This window comes from Schistocerca gregaria, chromosome 3 (assembly GCF_023897955.1).
Source record: "Schistocerca gregaria isolate iqSchGreg1 chromosome 3, iqSchGreg1.2, whole genome shotgun sequence".
Lineage (NCBI taxonomy): Eukaryota > Metazoa > Arthropoda > Insecta > Orthoptera > Acrididae > Schistocerca > Schistocerca gregaria.
The window spans coordinates 788,486,002-788,506,311 of NC_064922.1; the positions used below are offsets into that span (position 1 = coordinate 788,486,002).

General features: G+C 44.3%; 1 protein-coding gene across 1 annotated transcript in view; it reads right to left on the bottom strand.

The window, feature by feature from the left end:
* The window catches only part of LOC126354245 (sialin-like), a 125,749-nt gene that overhangs the window by 75,240 nt on the left and 30,199 nt on the right, over positions 1-20,310 (bottom strand). Inside the window, exon 3 of the mRNA XM_050003747.1 lies at positions 9,466-9,699. Within this exon, the coding sequence (XP_049859704.1) occupies positions 9,466-9,699 (234 nt within the window). The remainder of the gene's footprint in view (positions 1-9,465; positions 9,700-20,310) is intronic.

Here is a 20,310-nt window from a genome sequence, read left to right on the forward strand (position 1 = left end):
TCACAGGGTTTTTTGGTAACCGTGATAGCATTACGGAGATGTTTATCAAACTCAAGTGGCAGACTCTGCAAGAGAGGCGCTCTGCATCGCGGTGTAGCTTGATCGCCAGGTTTCGAGAGCGTGCGTTTCTGGACGAGGTATCGTTTATACTGCTTCCCCCTACTTATACCTCCCGTGGAGATCACGAACGTAAAATTAGAGAGATTCGAGCACGCAACGGAGGCTTTCAGACAGTCGTTCTTCCCGCGAACCATACGCGACTGGAACAGAAAAGGGAAGTAATGACAGTGGCACGTAAAGTGCCCTCCGCCACACACCGTTGGGTGGCTTGCGGAGTATGAATGTAGATGTAGATGTAGATGTAGAAGACAAAGTAAAGATGATGTTCTCTACAGGAAATGCTCAATATGTCCACCATCATTCCTCAACAATAGCTGCAGTCGAGGAATAATGTTGTGAACAGCACTGTAAAGCATGTCCGGAGTTATGGTCAGGCACTGGCGTCGGATGTTGTCTTTCAGCATCCCTAGAGATGTCGGTCGATCACGATACACTTGCGACGTCAGGTAAGCCCAAAGCCAATAATCGCACGGACTGACATCTGGGGACCTGGGAGGCCAAGCATGACGAAATTGGCGCCTGAGCACACGATCATCACCAAACGACGAGCGCAAGAGATATTTCAAGCGTCTAGCAATATGGGGTGGAGCGCCATCCTGCATAAACATCGTACGTTCCAGCAGGTGTTTATCAGCCAGGCCGGGATGATGCGATTCTGTAACATATCGGCGTACCTCTCACCCGTCACGGTAGCAGTTTTATTGACCAGCGCCATCTGTCGGACATTTTGTGAACTTCGTTTTTTTTTCTTCTAATAAAACCCCATGTAATTCCAAGCATGTGTGTCAATTTTTACCTCTCTATCTGCATTATTCCGTGGTTCATTAAGTTTTCAGATTTATACTGACTTTTTGATCACCCGGTATTTTGTCTGAGATTTCTGTCATATTATCGATATTCGTTCGTAACTCTGCGCTGGGCCCAGTATTTAATGATTCCTTCCTTCAGGGCAGTCATAACCCTCCGTACCCTCATTACAAAGCAAAAAAGTCAGTTTTTGTTGATTTGTGGATCCCTCCTGACACACGCACACACACTTTAAGTCTGCGTATTCGCTTTTCAGCTGAGGTCACTCCGTAGCCAGTATTGTCTGCACGGCTAAAGATGTGAATTGCGCTTTTGGATAGTATAAACGAAGGCACCATGCTACTCCACAATGCAGTATATTGTCATAGCGGATCTTCAGCGTTGCGCCTGACCTTAGTGACATGAATCCCGTGATGTTGTTGGTGACGGACTTTTTGCTGTTGCTGAAAAATAAACGTTCCCCAGTTGGGAACAGTTGCGTCAAAGTGCACAAATGACACATCCACAGGCCACTCTTTGGTATGCTAGACTGATATCCTCAGCACATGGTATAAGCTCTAGGTGTGCGCCCAAATTTGGCACAATCGCCAATGGCACTACAGAACGTAGGGTGGATGATAGCAGCATATGGGACCTGTCCTCTCCAAGTGACACCGTCTTAAAGTAGCACTGTGTGTGCTCCCTGAGAGGTTTGCATGTTCGTAAGAAGCTAAGGGATATGGCAGAGGTAGCACAGGTTTTGGCGGGATCTCTCTGTCAGGACAGGTCTTCGTTCATGAACCAGACGAAGTGTTTCTCACAAAGGCCGATCTTCCTATTTCCTGTCCTCCATCCTTTCACATTTTTAAGAGAAAGGGACACGGACCTTGACGATTGTAGAGAATAAAATTCACCTAAGAGAAGGCTACCTCAAATCAAAAACCTATTCTCCAGGTTGGAGGTTAGCTATGCGTTACCACCCCATCACGGAAGACTTGTTAACGATAACGGACTACAATGAAACCACGAAATTTGATAAAAAATGGTTCAAATGGCTCTGAGCACTATGGGACAACTGCTGTGGTCATCAGTCCCCTAGAACGCAGAACTACTTAAACGTAACTAACCTAAGGACATCACACACATCCATGCCCGAGGCAGGATTCGAACCTGCGACCGTAGCGGTCACGCGGTTCCAGACTGTAGCGCCTAGAACCGCACGGCCACTCCGGCCGGCCGAAATTTGATAATACGAAGTAGATGAAAAGTGCGGGCACAAGGTATACGATTGGAACATGGAATATACGTAGTTTATATAAAACAGAAACCTTAATCAACCTAGTCAAGGAGATCGTAAGACCTTAGAATGGATTTAGCTGACTTACAGGTAGTTCGTGGGGAGGACACTGGTACCCTAGATGTAGAAAGTATATAATATATTTTAGAAGCTTTGAGCAAAGACACAAACTGGGTATGGGATTTTGTGTGAGAAACGCTCTGCTGCTAATGTATCTGGATTTTCGTCAGTGCCCGCAGAACAGCAGTATTGACAACAGACATGAAAATATGTAAAACTTCATTCGTGAACTGTCATGCAAACCACACAAGAAAGCACATGCCAAGTGAAGGGTGAATTATATTCGGAATTGGGATTATCTATGATGCCATCCTCGATAGCAATTGTAAAGTTCTACCAGGCGATATGAGTGCTAAGCTTCGGAGAGAAGATATATTTCATTCAACAGCTGGAAGACAGAGATTACATGAACACAGCTACGGAAATGGTATAGGGTTCAATGATACAGCGTTCATGAACAGTACAAATTTCCAACAGAAGGACATACATGATGGAACCTGGGTATCTCCATATGGTAATAGTAACACAGTTAATGAGACAGATCACATTTCAAATGACATAAAAGCGAAGAACTAGGTGATGAGTGTAAGAAGTGGAGGAAGTAGTCAAGGAAGCAGTAACTGAGGTGGCAAACGCAGTCATCAAGAAGCGGATCAGGGGCAAGAAGGTTTGGTTTGGTGAGGAATGTATTAAGGCACTTACGAGAAGAAAAGCCAAGGAAAGTTGGCTACGAGGCATAGAATTTGCTCAAGGCAAAGCACAGCTCGAAGAAGTAAGGAGAACTACCTAAGTAACCCTGAGAAGCGCAAAGAAAATGATTGTCAAAGAAATGGCTGGTTCAAATGGCTCTGAGCACTGCGGGACTTAACATCTGAGGTCATCAGTCCCCCTAGAACTTAAAACTACTTAAACCTAACTAACCTAAGGACATCACACACATCCATGCCCGAGGCAGGATTCGAACCTGCGACCGTACCGGTCGCGCAGTTTCAGACTGATCAAAGGAATAGTAATGGAGGCTCAACAACATTTCTTGGGAAAAGAGGTACAAACGACGTACCGTAAAGTTAACTTGCTCAAGAAATGATTCCAGAGCTGCCAAAAATTCGTCAAGGACGATAATGGAACCATACTCACCAATGAGTTCAAAACTGCTGAGAGATGGGAAAAATACTTCAGGGAGCTCCTCAGCTATTATGAATCTAAATATGTGTCCGAATTTCAGCTTTCTAGCATTCTAGATTTAGATTATCCGCCACCTACATTTGAGGAAATAAAGAATCTGATGATGAAGCTGAAGAAGGACAGAAGTCCAGGTGAATCCAGGCATACGTCATTCGCCTGGAGGGAAGAGACTCCACAAGAAAATTCACCGCCTAATTTTGGAAATCCCAGAATATTGGAAGAGAGCTGCCTTCTGCTCGATACATAAGAAAGGTGACAAAGCAGACTGCACCAGCTACAGAGAAATCACCCCCCTGAAAGTCTGCTATAATATTTTGTACTACGGTATACTGGACAGAATCCAGCCGTTTGCGGATGTCATTGGTGAATATCAAGAGGTTTTCGAAAAGGGCTGTTCGAATCTCGACAAAATCTATTTACTGCACAGCGCACCGAGATATGGGGATGTGGAGGAGACTTGCATGTGCTCTTCATAGATTTTTGGAAGCGGTATGACTCCATCCACCAGGATAGCCTGATGAATTGCCTAACCGAGTTTGAAATACTCATTGATTCCAAAGTGAAGCTCAGGGATTGTTTTCATATAAAAACAGTGTTAAGACAAGAAGGTGTTCCATCGACATTGTCAACATGACGCTCGGAAAGATAATGAGGGAAGCTTTCCATAAGAACTTCGAGGACATCAAGGGTAAGAAAATCACACATCTCGCATTTGCCAAAGATGTGACCCTGTTGTCCAGACCTAAGTAAGAACTGATTTGATAGCATGTAGGTGGCAGCGATTACAATCAGTCTCCTTGTGAATGTATCAGAGACCGAGAATCTGGTGATGACTCATGTCTATTAAAGCGATCCACTCCAGCCTTCTGTAGGCGGAACCCTATCGTACTGTAAGGTTTTCTGCCATTGTAAATAATTCAACTTCACTGTACTGGGACAAACATGGACGAGCGCACTGCTCCAGTAGTTTCATCTGCGGTTCACTTACTAGTGAGTCAGTTGTGGAGCGCTGGATGCATTCTTATTTGACACATAGTCTCGAACGGTTGAATTTTTCAGAGAATCAGATCTGTTATTTGTGAATCTCGGTGAAAGTATCTTAAATACTTTGTGGAGAAGAAAACTTATTTATAAAGCTATTTCATTCATTGTATCAGTCGAGAAGGTTTTTGGAGGAATTTTTAAAGGTACACGCGCATGCGCAAGTGTAAAGTGTTTGTTTGTCAGAACTATTAATGAAAGGAATTTTTGACCCTCAGATAACTAATAATATTTACGACTATTGTTTATTCGTGCTCTTTGTTTTCATTATGTCACAAATTATGCAATTGGGTGAGATGTCTGTTAATTTTGTAATGCGAGAATTTTGCAGTTGTTAGTCTTCTTATGTTGTACAGTCCTTCGTGTCAATAATCATAGTTTAATTTTTCAAGAAAGATTTTCTGTAAAGTAAATCCCACATCCACCATTCTTAGTTTTGGATATTTTTATAGTGTGTACATAGCTTCTTACGCCAAACACCGCAACAGATTGTTTCTCAGAAGCAAAAAGAAAATTAGAGCAGATTATTTTTTTATTTTTATTTTTATTTATTTACTTTTTTTTTTACCTGCTGCATCTGCTGATTTGTATTTGCCTTCGAGAACTTCAGTACTCCAGACACAAAAACAGCATGCTGAGCAACAGGTAAGTCACTTTTATTTCAGGGAAGACCTCATCTTTGCATTCTTATGAGGAAACAGTACGTCGCTAGAATTATCAGATGTTGTGATAAGCAAGCAGATTATTTTTCAGTGACAAATGTTGGTAATTTCAAATAGTTATTTTTCCTGAGTGGAGCAGTAATTTATTTTTGTGATTATTACAAATCGAACATTGCACTTCATAGCAAGCAACTTTTATAATGTACTTCGGCATTGGGTTTCAGTTAAATAGTTGTCACTGAGCACACAATTATATTCTGTTGATAGTTAATTGGATTCATTTTCCTTAATTCAAATTCTGCATTTCATTAAGTTTAAAGTTTTGTTTCGCGACACTGCTCAATGCGCAACCAAGGGCCAACAAACAGTCACTACTGCTCCTTAGTTGAACACGATACCTAAAGTACACGTTACACGAGGAGAAAGTTTTGGAAAACAAAGTATTCAGGATTCACACATATAGACGAATTATTTATAGTAAGCTTACAATACGAAAGGGTTCATAATTTTAAATATCTAGGGCAATCTGTACAGATGACACATCGTTGAGACAAGCCGCAAACTCATCATATTTCAGTCTGAGCAAGCTTTTTATATTAAGCAATCTCTCAAGGAATTTCAGACTTTAGCTGAACAGAACACTAATCCAATCCGAGGGGCTGTATGGTTGGGAAGCTTGCAGTGTACGGAAAAAAGACTTAAATAATCTTATCGTTTTCGGGCGGGAAATTTTAAGGAAGATCTGTGTTCTCGTACAGAATGAGATTACTGGAGAGTGGAGGAATTGGCATAATTGTGAGCTGAAAAAATCTACAATAGATCAAACATCGTAGGCCTGATGAGAAGCAAGCGGCGAGTATGGGCAGCACATGTCGCTCAGATCGATAAACACCATGGTCCCTGAAATTCATGGATTTTACTCCCTGCGCAAGAAAACCGCTAGGAAAACCGAAGAAAAGGTGAAGAGAGAGAATCGATGAGGACTTGCTGAAGATCGGCGTAGAGGGTGATTGGCGACAGAAAGCAGGAAACAGAATCAAGCACCTCGTAGCTGCGCGTGGTCCTCTGGTCCTGATCATGTAAAGTAATAACTGTTACGTTACGTCTCGCTACGCAATCTTTATTCTATCTCAAAATACCTGTGTTTCCTTAATTTTGCTGAGAGAACAGACACATGTAGTGACTGTGGAAGCCAAATTACAATATTTTTTCTTGGCGTAAACAGCACAGGCGAGTCGGCATCGCGCCGAGGATTGGTGGGTGCTTCGTTTCACATGGATTTTCCCTAAAACCTCTAAAGTGCCGCAAAATTCTAAGAACGCACATGATACCTGTGGCCGCTCTTGTTTGTCGGAAGGGCAGAGTGCACGCACCCTTTGAAGTCAGGAAGTTCCGTTGAATCCCGGAAATGTTCATAAGTGTGACGAATCTGCTCTCCCTGCAGGATACTGAAGTATGCGACTTCTCCATTTTATGCATCCGCAGTGTGAGAACGCATCGTATTCAGGGTGCTCCAGCAGCCGCCTCCTCCATTTCTGGTTTACCCAGTGAGCGGCTAGACAGCCATCGGCGTACCAACCTTCAGACAGCAAAGGAATACAAAGTGGGCATTATTCAAGAGTTTTAGCCGTTTCCTCCCTGCGAACTGTGGTATAAAGAGAAATCGTGTGCGGCCGAGCCGTTCTAAGCGCTTCAGTCAGGAACCGCGCTGCTGCTACGGTCGCAGGTTCGAATCCTGCCTCGGGCATGGATGTGTGTGATATCCTCAGGGTAGTTAGGTTTAAGTAGTTCTAAGTCTAGGGAACTGATGACCTCAGATATTAAGTCCCGTAGTGCTTAGAGCCATTTGAACTATTTGAAAAATCGTGTGTTGTCAGGTTGGTAATTGTGACACTCTCTTCCCTCGATGACGTTGTGTTCTGAAGCGAGAGTGTGGTGGTGACGAGGGCGGAGAGCTAGGATTGAGCCCGTGATGTCCGATTTTAGTTCGCCTTGGAAGTGTTTACTGTTTGAGTGAGTGTCGCGATTTCGCAGCAGCATAGTCCTTTTACATCTGAGCAACTGACAACATCGTGTTCTTTAAATGGCAACATTTTGTATTTGTATTAACTCAGAGTCGGGACTTAGAATTCAACATTTTCCTTTAATTGCGTTTGTGGGCTTCTCAGACCTACTGGAACGCCACTTGCACGTTCCCTAACAGTCTTCCTAGTTGCTAGTTCCAATTGCTCATAAATAATTAATTTGTTATAATCTCGTTTGATACGACAGTATTCTTTATGAAGAGATTTTTTTAATAATTAGTTTAACGGTGTTGCATACCACAATTTAAACATCTTTTAGCGTTTTGAGTATAGTTAAGATTCCACGGTTTTTAGTTTCAAGCTACTTTTTCTTGTTATACCATTCTTACGACATAATTTTCGCTGGCATCAGAGTATATTGTACACTCTACATCAACGAAATACAAGTACACCTGATTAAATGAAAGAGACCCTTTCGCTCACCTTCAAGTCTTTGAACAGGCGACCCTTCATCATTTAAAATCTTAGAAATATGTTTAGGCACATCGGCAGATCTTAATCTGTGTTTTCATAGTCCCGGGTATCCCTTGGAATACAGGTGTCTCCACTGCGAGACGTGAAATTGCTGGGAGAGTTTTCCTCTTGTTTTTCGTGATTGCGGCTAGTAGCTTGCAGGACTGCTGCCGAACTTCAGAATGTCTCGGGCCATATTGCGGACGACAGTTAGGTTGGGGCCATCTCCAGACACGTTTTCGGCCTGTGATCTCATTGACTGGAGTAGCGAAGAGTCCCACTTCGAACTGAGTCCCGAGACCTGCGAAGACAGCGATGGAATACCAACCTCGATGTTACACGTCATACAGGGCTACAACCAGGACTGATGGTTGACGGTGCCATTTCTTTTCATATCAGGACACTGCTGGTTGTCATCCGCTGCAGCTTACAGCACAGCGATATGTCAACGATATTCTACTCCCCGTTTTGTTGCCCTTCATTGTAAGCCATCCTGGGCTTGCATTTTATCAAGATAATACCCACCCCCATACAGCGAGAGGTTCCTGCATCTTGTCTTCGTAATTTTCAATCTCTACCTTGGCCACAAAGATCACCAGATCTCTCCCCATTTGAGATTTTTTAGAACATTGTGGGCCGGGTCCTCCCAGGGCCCTCCCACCATCTCTGGATTTTGACTACCTGACACACCATTTGCGCAGAATTTGGCACGGCATCGCCCAGGAGGACTTCAACGGCTCTGTCAATCTGTGCCAAGCAGAGCAACTACTTACATAAGGGCCAGATGTCGACCAATGCGTTACTGACTTGCTCAGTTAGTGAAGCCATTTCGCTTGAATAAATCATCCATTTTCTTCTGATAATGTAATCATTTATTTGTCTGCACATATACAACACATGCACCGATTTCCGTCTTCGGAAAATTCCTTCGCAGTTCCTCGCTGTTTTGTCTTAAAGTGTATTTTAAGCAAGTAAGCGAGTCGCCTTTAATATACATTCTTAAATCCCAAAATCCACAATTTCCTTGGGTATACTTAAGTTTTTTGTCTTTCTGTAGTCGAGAGGTACTTAGAGTTTATATCTCACACAGCACTCAATCACTAGACGTTTATTTGAGGAGAGGAAATAGGAAAACGTATCATATTGACCTATAATGATACTGATTGTTGAATACAGCTTCCGACATCAGATATCAGCATTTATTTCGTTGAAACATCCTGGCAGATCAAAACTTTGCTGAACTGAGACTCCCCTAAAGCGACCCCTGGTCTCTTGGCACTGCATCCTTAAACTGTCAGGAAGTTTCACATCAGTGCATACTCCGCTGCAGAGTGAAAATTTCATTCTGAAAACATCCATCATGCCGTGGCTAAGCCGTATCTCTGCAATATCCTTTCTTCAAAGAAAGCTAGTCTTTTAAGTTTCAAAGGAGAACTTTTGGAAGTTTCGAAGGTAAGAAACGAGGTACTGGTGGAAATTAAGCATGGAGGTCGGGTTTCTGTCGTGCTTGGGAAGCTCAGTCGGTAGAGCACTTGCCCACGAAAGGCTTAGGTCCTGAGTTCGAGTGTTGGTCTAGCACACAGTTTTAATCTTCCAAGAAAGTTTATATTAGCGCGCACTTCGCTGCAGAGTGAAAATTTCATTCTGGTTCGATTTCATTGCTTTCTGCTTTCCAGAAAATTGCAAATATTTAAAGTCATAGGATAAATTCATAAGCACTATCTTCACATTAAAGCGAAGAGAAAAAAGGAAACAAACGTGAGCAATGAGTAAGTACCTGAAAGAGTCCAACGCCTAACCTGTTGACGAAAAGAATGTGGTCACCGGCCCACGCGGAAGCCGGTGTCAGGACGGTCAGCAGAGACGAGAGGAAGATGCCGATCCCGAATATGAGTTTGCCTCCGAAACGGTCGGCAAGCACGCCACCGGGGAGGTGTCCCACCGTGTAGCCATAGTAGAAGGCCGCCAGGATCTCTCCTTGCTTATGCTTGTCCCACACAAAGTAGCCCTCCTGCAACACGGATACACACTGATAAATTTTCAGTCTTTGTTACTCAGCTGAACGTGAGAAACACTTACCGATAGTTCAGAGACACTGATAGAGACGGAATTGTATGCATCATAAAAACCTTAAAAAATGCGTGTAAAATGCTTAAAAGTGCATGAAAAATTTCAAAATATGCAAGATCAAGTAAAAAGACATGGTAGTTACTGCATGCATTATATCTTAAAGTCGAACCTGTGCATATCAATTGTGAGGAAGAGCGCCGGCCACGCGAAAAATCGTTACATTTAGAAGGCTGATCTCTTTTTCTGAACGCTTTCTGGCAAAGTTAGGTAGGGGTCCTTTCTGGGACTATTTTCTAAACACTTTTAGAGCGGGGACGCATATCGTTTTGCAAGAATTGTTCCTTCTTTGCTACTGTTGTCGGTAACAATGCGATGCTAGTGGTCGCAGCGAAACAATCGGCATGTACAGGATCAACATCGAGATATATCGCACGCATAGGGGCAAGCTTAAAAGCTCCGTAATAGTTTATTAAAAAACCACCATACAATCATAAATTTTTTTGAACAGCGTTAATTTTTAGTTTATACTATTGGACCAAAACATCATTTACAATTTGTTTTACGTTTTTCTACTATTGTAAACATAAACGACCAAGTGTTGTTCCAAATGCTCGATCATTCAAAACATTTTATAAGCAGAAAAGGACCGTTCCACATCAACTGTGGTAACTGGGCAGTATTTGAATTTGTATCAAATGTTGTCTCTTATTGTTTTTGGTAAAAGTTCACCCATAACATTATTAAAACTATTAAATTGGCACAAGAGTTCAGTGCCAGGGTTATTGTTTAAAATGTTTTCAAGCTTTTCTGAAGTTTTATTGGGAATACCTCCGGTAATGAAGAGTACACTACAATAATTTGGTTCATTAACTGCATATATTCATTCAACGCCAAACCTTGAGTTTCAGTCTTTTTAATACTTGCAGGTATATGGGAAAATGAGTGCTAATCAAAGCAATATCTTTTTTAACACCGGAATCATTAAAAGCTTCCGTGTACTGGCAAACTGCCAAAGCCCCGTGCATTGTCGAAGTCGTTTACTGTCCCTCTAACGGTCTCGAGATGTTCATTGTAAAACAACACAGCTACGATCCATGTATCGCAAACGAGTTACCACTGGTTGGGAGAGGTGGAGATCCAGGCGACACCGGCATAACAGAGGATAGCACAGATCAAACATTTGTAGCTATGGAAGATGGTGGAAGGATGCAATGTCCAAGTCCGGCTGGAAAGGAGTTTCAGAAGGCGGAGTCTACTGCAGGCTTTGTGTTGGTTGGTAATGAGAGGGGAAGTCCAGATGAGGTGGCAGTCAAGGGTGAGTAATGTGGCTAGGATGGTCATAGATGGCAAAGTAGAAGAAATCAAGGAGCTACAAGGAATGGGTGGTGTGACCTGTAATGACTGCCTGGGTTTTGGAAGGTTTTATTGCAGTAGCCACTGGTTATACCAAATGGTGAACTGGTTAATGAGTGTTTTAAGGGAACGCTGGGACCGTTGGAGGGTAAGACAGAGTGCAAGGAAGACAGTGTCATCAGCATATTGAAGGAGATGGACGGGGGGAGGGGGGAAGGGTAACTGGGCATATCGGTGGTGTACAGGAGATAAAGGAGAGGAGAAAGGACAGATCCTTGGGGGCTCACGTGTTTTGGTGTTGAAGGTATGGGATTGGTGTTATAAGTGGTGACATAGGAGGGATGCTGCAAGATGGAGAATGCAACGAGATGGATGATTGGGACGACATAGGTCTGAAGTTTGAAAAAGAGACTATAATGCCATACATGGTCATTGGCGTTCAGAAAAACCTAGGGAAACAAAAATGACAGAGCAACAGGAGTTAATTTGGAGGGAAAGGAGATAGGTGAGGTTAAGGAGCTGGTCTTCAGTAGAGAAGGAATGTCAGAAGCCACACTGAATAATAGGAAGGAAATGGTCTTAACGTAGGTGTGTTGGTTACAGTGGAAGATGATGAATTTGGAAACCTTGCTGAACACTGAGGTGAGGCATATGAGACAGTAGGAGGAGATGTCAGAAGGGTGTTTATTGAGTTTAGGGAACAGCGGGATGCAGGAGGTCTCACATAGCTCAGGGTAAAAGCCAGTGCAGAGGCTGGTGTTGTACACAGTGGCAAGGGCGACGAGAAAAGAGGTAGCACATTCTTTCATGTAACAGTAGGTTATACAATCATGATCAGGGGTGGTGTTGTATTTGGGGCAGAGTATGAGTTAGTGTCATGAGCTGTGATGGGAGTGTTTAATTCTGTCTGTGGCATATGGCCCAAGTACTGGAAACTGAGAGAAAGTGATGGGGCAGTGGTATCAGTACATCCATGGATGGTGGGGTAAGAGGGAGTAGTCAATGTGAGAATCGTCAGGTATGAAGAAGACGTTTGAGAGGTAGGATGTAAAATCATTAGTCCTACTGAGGTTATCAGGGAAGTAGCGACGGTCATGGAGGAGTAGATAATGCAGGGGGACGGGGTGGGTAGCTGACAGTAAGGCGATGGAAGGTGGATCTGTACATGGAGGAGTTGATAAGGAGGATGGTACCGAGTCGTGTACATGTCTCACACCAGTCCTGGTGTTTATTTGCTGCCAAAAGTTTGCAAATGTGTCTCTGTATTTGTTGGTGGCAAAGAAGTTCTTACTAATCACAAGTGCAGAGAAAGGAATGGTAGTGCTGGCAGGATTCATAGAGAAGGAATCTGGTCCATGGTGGAAGGGTAGGGTAATAGGGATGAATGGACTTTGGTTGGAATACGAGCTGCCACAGTGTCGGATGGGGACTTTTAGAGGAAGGAAAAACTGTGGGTGATGACATTAGGGTGTTGGAAGGTGAGGGAGTGATTTCCAACATGGGTGTTAGTGGATTCCTGTTAGGCATTCCAGTCTTCCCAAAGTAATCGTCAATGACTTTGGGATGGATATTTAGGCAGGGAGCGTTAGGAGGGTGAGGGGCGACAGAGATAGTGAGGAGGACAGGGAGGTGATCACTGTCCATAGCATTGAGGACTTTAGCAGTAATGCACCCAAGGAGGTTGGGGGAGGTGAGGACAACATCAGGGATGGTGTTACTTTCAGGACAGGTATGCTGGGGGAGGGGAACAACATCGCCTTGGATGGAGTCAATAAATTGATGTCACCACTGGAGGTCTCCACGGTCCCTTCTATGGATTTTGAGGTCTATGGCAATCACACAGGTGGAGAAGGTGAAATCAAAATGGGCCCAGAAGTCATATGAGATGGGAGTAGTGGGACGAACATAGGTGGTGGTGCAGGTTGATGGTCAGGGTGGGGAGAAAGACGCTGAGGACAAGGTATTTGGTGGGGTCATTATGCAGTGATTGTGGCTAAACAGGAATATGCTTGAGGTAGCCAATAGAAACCCACCTCACGCTAAGATGTGGGGATTGTCAGTACAATGGAGGAAATAGGGGGAAGTGTGGACGTTGCAGTAAGGTTGAAGGAAGGTTTCATTGAGTTTGAATGCATCTATGTGGTGGTGGGACAAGGTGTCCATGAAGAGGAGCTTGTTAGCAGGGAAGGAACATATCTTTTAGTAAAGAAAGCTATACTGCTGTTGCAGAATGAGGGAGGATGAGGGGGTGGAACAGAGAAAGGCTTAGACGTGGGTGTAGTGTTGGGTGAAGATGAAGTGTGGTTTGTTCTGGGAGTCAGTGGCGAGATGTGTTAAGATGGCAGACGGAACGAGAGGCTAGGTAAATCTGCTGGAGGGTGTGTGGGTGCTGCAAGAGGTGGATGTTCTAGAGGACTATGGTGAGGAAGCGGATGATGTTTTCAGCAGTAGGGGTTGGGTGGAGAGAGTGGTTGCAGTGGACTGGCAGATCTATATGATGAATGAGGATGGTGAGTTCAGGTTTTGTAGAAGGGGGTTTAGGAGTAGGTGGGGTGAGCTTCATTATAGGTGTAAGTTTTCAGGTTTTTGTGGCCATTGTCAGTAAAGCTAAAATCTTCTGGGTTGTTAGGCTGTGTCATATTTCCTTCCAAAATAATCGACGTTTCAACCTCTCTGCTGACCTCTCTTCTGGGATCTTCTCCAGGATGTTTCGGCTCCACTAGTGCTAGAACACTTGATATTTTACAAGGAAATATGATGTGGCCTAACAACCCAGAAGATTTTAGCTTTACTGACAATGGCCACTTCATTGCAGGAGCTGCAGAAAGGAGGAAAGGCGAGGTAGGACATTCTTTAAGGATGTGTACGTCTTTGCAGTGAGGGGAGGTGGGGGGATTTTTGCAGGTGGAGGTGAGGTGGTCATTGTAGACAAGACACTTCTGAGATGATGGGGAGAGGATTAGGATAGGCCAATTTTATAGTGGCGGTTTTAGATGAGGGCCCCCTCAGTGAGGAGAAGGTTAATAGAGGAGGCACACTCAGTAAAAACTCTCAGAAGGAATGTGGGGCCAGAATTGCTGTAGTTGCAATGGGTGGAGCAGATGTCAAGGTCAGGATGGGAATTTAGTTCCACCAACACCTCCCCCTCCATGACTTTGGAGCTCAGCTTTGTGATCATGGTGGTGAGAATTGGAGGATGTGAGCAGATTGTTGGTGATGGGGACTGGAGGAGGTATGAAAGGGGGTGAGGGTCGTATAGATGCCAAAGGTGATGTAAGGGATCTTCTAGAGAAGGTCTGTGTGGAAGGAGGGCTTGGGAGACTTAATAAGGATGGATTCTTTGCAGTCTATAAGTCTGGAGGCAAGGGCATTGTGGATGCACTTTCTGATCTCAAGGGCAAAGGTGCGGGATTTGAGGAACTTTTTTGGTCAGGGTGAAAGAGGAGGAAGATGTACACAATAGGGAGTTTGGAGGTGGGAAGAGGAGTAACGTCCATGGGGTCAGAAGGGTCAGGATTTGTCTGCAGTTTTTTGGTGGAGGATGTAGAAGCAGGGTCCACACTGGTGCATTTGAAGGGGCTTTTTGGTGAGTATGGGTGGGGAGGAAGTCGAGGGGGGAAGTTGAGTAGGAGGTGATGTGGGGCAAGTCCTAACTGTGGAGTCGAGGTACTGGAAGGTGGTGATGGGGGTGAATCATTGGGCATGGCGACAGTGGCCTGGTGGATATGACCTGGGTGGCAATGCATGAGTTGGGGGCTTATGCTGCTTGGGGAGAGGGGGAAACTTGCAGCACAACTGGAAGGGGTGGAGATGGTCTGGGAGAAATGGGGATGTACAGTGGAGGAGCAGGAAGTGGAGGAAACTATAAGGAGAAGGAGCTGGACATCGGATGGGGGACCTGCAGAAAAGCGCCAGGTCATAACGGTGGAGACTGGGGAAGGGGTGATGTAAATAATGGTGGTGGTTGGAGTATCTGTGGCGGGGTGTCGGGACGAGGGGAGAGGAGGGGGGAGCCTACCAGCGACGGATGTCGCCTGGGTAGGAAGGGGACGACGAGGTGACGAACAGCAATGCAGGAAGGCAGACGAAGACGACAAACACAGACACGAGGACGGCTTTGGAGACTGGGACGAGAACTTCGATGAAGACAGCGATGGTAAAGGCGGCATCAGGTAGCCCCAGGCGGGCGACGGCTCCCTGCAACGTCGGCGGCGGTGGGTAGCTGGTGGCAGCGACGACGCAGCAGGCAACGGCGACGGCGACGAGGTAGCAGCGGTGGGTAGCAGGCGGCGGCTGCATGCTAGGCGACGGGTAGCACACCCCGGCAGTGCTGCGCAGCGAAAGGCAGCGGCGAAGCGAGCGGTCCCTGGCGGCGGCGGTGACAGGCAGTGGCGAAGAGCAGCGAAGACTTGAAAACTCTTAGATCACTCCAGAGGACAGCCCTGGCAAACGAAACAACGAATGTGGATTCTGCGCCTTGCCTCCTATATACCCAGGACATCATTTGGGAATGAAACACACTTACACCTATTTACAAGTTGCAAGTCACATCTCAGCCAACAGAAACATGGGAAATGTATCGTACGATATGTTTTACGAACGTAGTGCTATTAACTTACCTGGACATTGTTCATTATGTCTCAAGACGAAAAATAAAATTGATCAGTCACCTCCAGTCTAGTCCAGCGCCATCTACCGAGTGTATTGTGTACCTGACGAGCTGGCCAGCTGGGAAACCACGGCTCGCTCAGCCTTCTTAAGCCTCTGCTTCCCGCTGCTTCTGCCGCTGACCATGGCAGAATGCGATGCGACTCGGACTAACTGAAGCTCCACCGCTGACATAAACTCCTCAGCTTAAAACAACCGAAACGGAAATGTTCTTTTGTCAATACACTTCGAATTTCTCATGTGAAAGTTAAATTTCTCCATTTCATACGAGCTATTTTCGAAGAAATCGGACCATACAGGCGTTTTCATGTCGCTAAAATGTCGTTACTTGTTGTGAAAATCCTGTATAGCGAAAAGGCATTGTCTATATTTCCTCTAAGTATTCTCATCACAAGACTAGAATATTAAACTCATTTTTGGTTCATGACGGAGTGCTAAGAGAATGCTCTACCTTTGTCACAGCATGCTTCCTCATTTTCGAAGTCTCTCTTAAAGTAAACAAATGTCACAAACAAAGTTTCTCAAAGTAACAGCACAGAGAAGTTGTAAATATCAGGTTTCTACTACATGTCACTTTATAAATTCGATAATACAGATGATTTTATTGCGACGATCACCTCGCCCTGTGTACTTGTGAGACTGAAATTCCGTTAAAAGATCTCACCGCAACGAAAAATGTCTGATTACCGTCCCATCTCAAGAATCATACCCGAGGTACTCTCGCCTTCGCTCCCACCCGCCCAGTGGACGTCATTGATATCAAACATATATACTAATTAATATATACTAATTAATTAAATTGTTCATGAGAGTCCCTTTGCATGGTAAGTAACTTTTCTTCCTGTAGTCATATTACAGCTCATCAAGAAACTGTTACAGACGCTTCTGTTACGTCCATAGAGGCTTCACACTGGTCTCAGGACACGTCTCTGACAGCAAACGCCCTAACGTTCTGCTCGTTGCCCCACAGTATGACAGAAAAGGAGCCAGCTTGGCCTCTTCCGCCAACTCACAAGGCGTTCTTCTTCGGTAGCATCTCAAATCGTTTGCAATGTCCCTCTTTCTGAACGCGTGTCTCAAGTGCTGCAATTCAAACTTCAGGTGACCGTCGTCAGAAATAATTTTGCTCTGATAACTATCGTGTTCAGGACCTCTTTCTTGTGTACATGGCGATGAGATCGCCGTTCACGTATCGATCAGTTTATATCGGTTTTCTGTGTACTGAATGAACAAGCTGGCGTTCTGCCTTCCGCTCAGCTAAAACATTCTAGAAGGGTAGTTTGACATCCTTCTCCATCTCATGGTAAATTTAATGTTGGGATGGACACCATTCATGTCATCGACGAACTGTTGTAGTGCATTTTCACTGTGAGACCATATCAGGAATGTGCTATCAACATACCTTAGGAAGCAAGACGGACGGACGCCGCAGAGTTCAACACCTGTTCCTCGAAGTATTCCATGAAGTAATTCTCGACTGTTGGAGACAGTGGTGATCCCATCGCTGCGCCATCTGTCATTCCACAATATTCGTCATGGTTCAACACGTCGTAAGGAGCCGGCACGGTAACTCACGGTAACTCAGAGGGTTACGTGCCCTCTTTAATAAAAAAAAAAAAACTGAGCTCATCGATGAACAAAGAACTTCAATGGATGTCTTACGACGTCCGCCCCGAGCAGATGCAGCGAACAAAATGAGATTTTTTTTAAAAAAAAGGGTAGCGTCTTTGATTCGTAATCAAAACGTCTTCGGTCCCAGGTTCGATCCCCGCCACTACCTAAATTTTGATAAATAATCAGCATTGGCGGCAGAAGACTTCCGGCATAAGAAGTCAGCCTCATTCTGCCAACGGCCTTGTCAAAGAGGGCGGAGGAGCGGATAGAGGTTGAGGGCACTCTCTTGTCCTAGGGGTGGGAAATTGCCCCTAAAGGCGGAAGAATCAGCAATGATCAACGACATGAGGATGCAGAAGGCAATGGAAACGACTGCATTAAAGACACGTGACGTGTATCCACAGGACGTGTGGCCTGTAGTTGAATAAGTGTCATGATGATCTTTCCATTGGCAAAAGATTCCGGAATAGTCCCCCATTCGGATCTCCGGGAGGGGACTGCCAAGGGGGAGGTTACCAAGAGAAAAAGATTGAATAATCAACGAAAGGATAATGTTCTACGAGTCGGGGCGTGGAATGTCAGAAGCTTGAACGTGGTAGGGAAACTAGAAAATCTGAAAAGGGAAATGCAAAGGCTCAATCTAGATATAGTAGGGGTCAGTGAAGTGAAGTGGAAGGAAGACAAGGATTTCTGGTCAGATGAGTATCGGGTAATATCAACAGCAACAGAAAATGGTGTAACAGGTGTAGGATTCGTTATGAATAGGAAGGTAGGGCAAAGGGTCTGTTACTGTGAACAGTTCAGTGACCGGGTTATTCTAATCAAAATCGACAGCAGACCAACACCGACAACGATAGTTCAGGTATACATGCAGACGTCGCAAGCTGAAGATGAATAGATAGAGAAAGTGTATGAAGATATTGAAAGGGTAATGCAGTACGTAAAAGGAGACGAAAATCTAATAGTCCTGGGCGACTGGAATGCAGTTGTAGGGGAAGGAGTAGAAGAAAAGGTTACAGGAGAATATGGGCTTGGGAAAAGGAATGAAAGAGGAGAAAGACTAATTGAGTTCTGTAACAAGTTTCAGCTAGTAATAGCGAATACCCTGTTCAAGAATCACAAGAGGAGGAGGTATACTTGGAAAAGGCCGGGAGATACGGGAAGATTTCAATTAGATTACATCATGGTCAGACAGAGATTCCGAAATCAGATACTGGATTGTAAGGCGTACCCAGGAGCAGATATAGACTCAGATCGCAATATAGTAGTGATGAAGTGTAGGCTGAAGTTCAAGACATTAGTCAGGAAGAATCAATACGCTAAGAAGTGGGATACGGAAGTTCTAAGGAATGACGAGATACGTTTGAAGTTCTCTAACGCTATAGATATAGCAATAACGAATAGCGCAGTAGGCAGTACAGTTGAAGAGGAATGGACATCTCTAAAAAGGGCCATCACAGAAGTTGGGAAGGAAAACAGAGGTACAAAGAAGGTAGCTGGGAAGAAACCATGGGTAACAGAAGAAATACTTCAGTTGATTGATGAAAGGAGGAAGTACAAACATGTTCCGGGAAAATCAGGAATACAGAAATACAAGTCGCTGAGGAATGAAATAAATAGGAAGTGCAGGGAAGCTAAGACGAAATGGCTGCAGGAAAAATGTGAAGACATCGAAAAAGATATGATTGTCGGAAGGACAGACTCAGCATACAGGAAAGTCAAAACAACCTTTGGTGACATTGAAAGCAACGGTGGTAACATTAAGAGTGCAACGGGAATTCCACTGTTAAATGCAGAGGAGAGAGCAGATAGGTGGAAAGAATACACTGAAAGCCTCTATGAGGGTGAAGATTTGTCTGATGTGATAGAAGAAGAAACAGGAGTCGATTTAGAAGAGATAGGGTATCCAGTATTGGAATCGGAATTTAAAAGAGCTTTGGACGACTTACGGTTAAGTAAGGCAGAAGGGATAGATAACATTCCATCAGAATTTCTAAAATCATTGGGGGAAGTGCCAACAAAACGACTATTCACGTCAGTGTGGAGAATATACGAGTCTGGCGACATACCATCTGACTTTCGGAAAAGCATCATCCACACATTTCCGAAGACGGCAAGAGCTATCAAGTGCGAGAATTATCGCACAATCAGCTTAACAGCTCATGCATCGAAGTTGCTTACAAGAATAATATACAGAAGAATGGAAAAGAAAATTGAGAATGCGCTCGGTGACGATCAGTTTGGCTTTAGCAAAAGTAAAGGCACGAGAGAGCCAATTCTGACGTTACGGCTATTAATGGAAGCAAGGCTAAAGAAAAATCAAGACACGTTCATAGGATTTGTCGACTTGGAAAAAGCATTCCACAATATAAAATGGTGCAAGCTGTCCGAGATTCTGAAAAAAGTAGGTGTAAGCTATAGGGAGAGACGGGTCATATACAACATGCACAACAACCAAGAGGGAATAATAAGAGTGGAGATCAAGAACGAAGTGCTCGTATTGTGAAGGGTGTAAGACAAGGCTGTAGCCTTTCGCCCCTACTCTTCAATCCGTACATCGAGGAAACAATGATTGAAATAAAAGAAAGGTTCAGGAGTGGAATTAAAATACAAGGTGAAAGGATATCAATGATACGATTCGCTGATGACACTGCTATCCTGAGTGTAAGTGAAGAAGAATTAAATGATCTGCTGAACGGAATGAACAGTCTAATGAGTACACAGTATGGTTTGAGAGTAAATCGGAGAAAGACGAAGGTAATGAGAAGTAGTAGAAATGAGAACAGCGAGAAACTTAACATCAGGATTGATGGTCACGAAGTCAATGAAGTTAAGGAATTCTGCTACCTAGGCAGTAAAATAACCAATGACGGACGGAGCAAGGAAAACATCAAAAGCAGACTCGCTATCGCAAAAA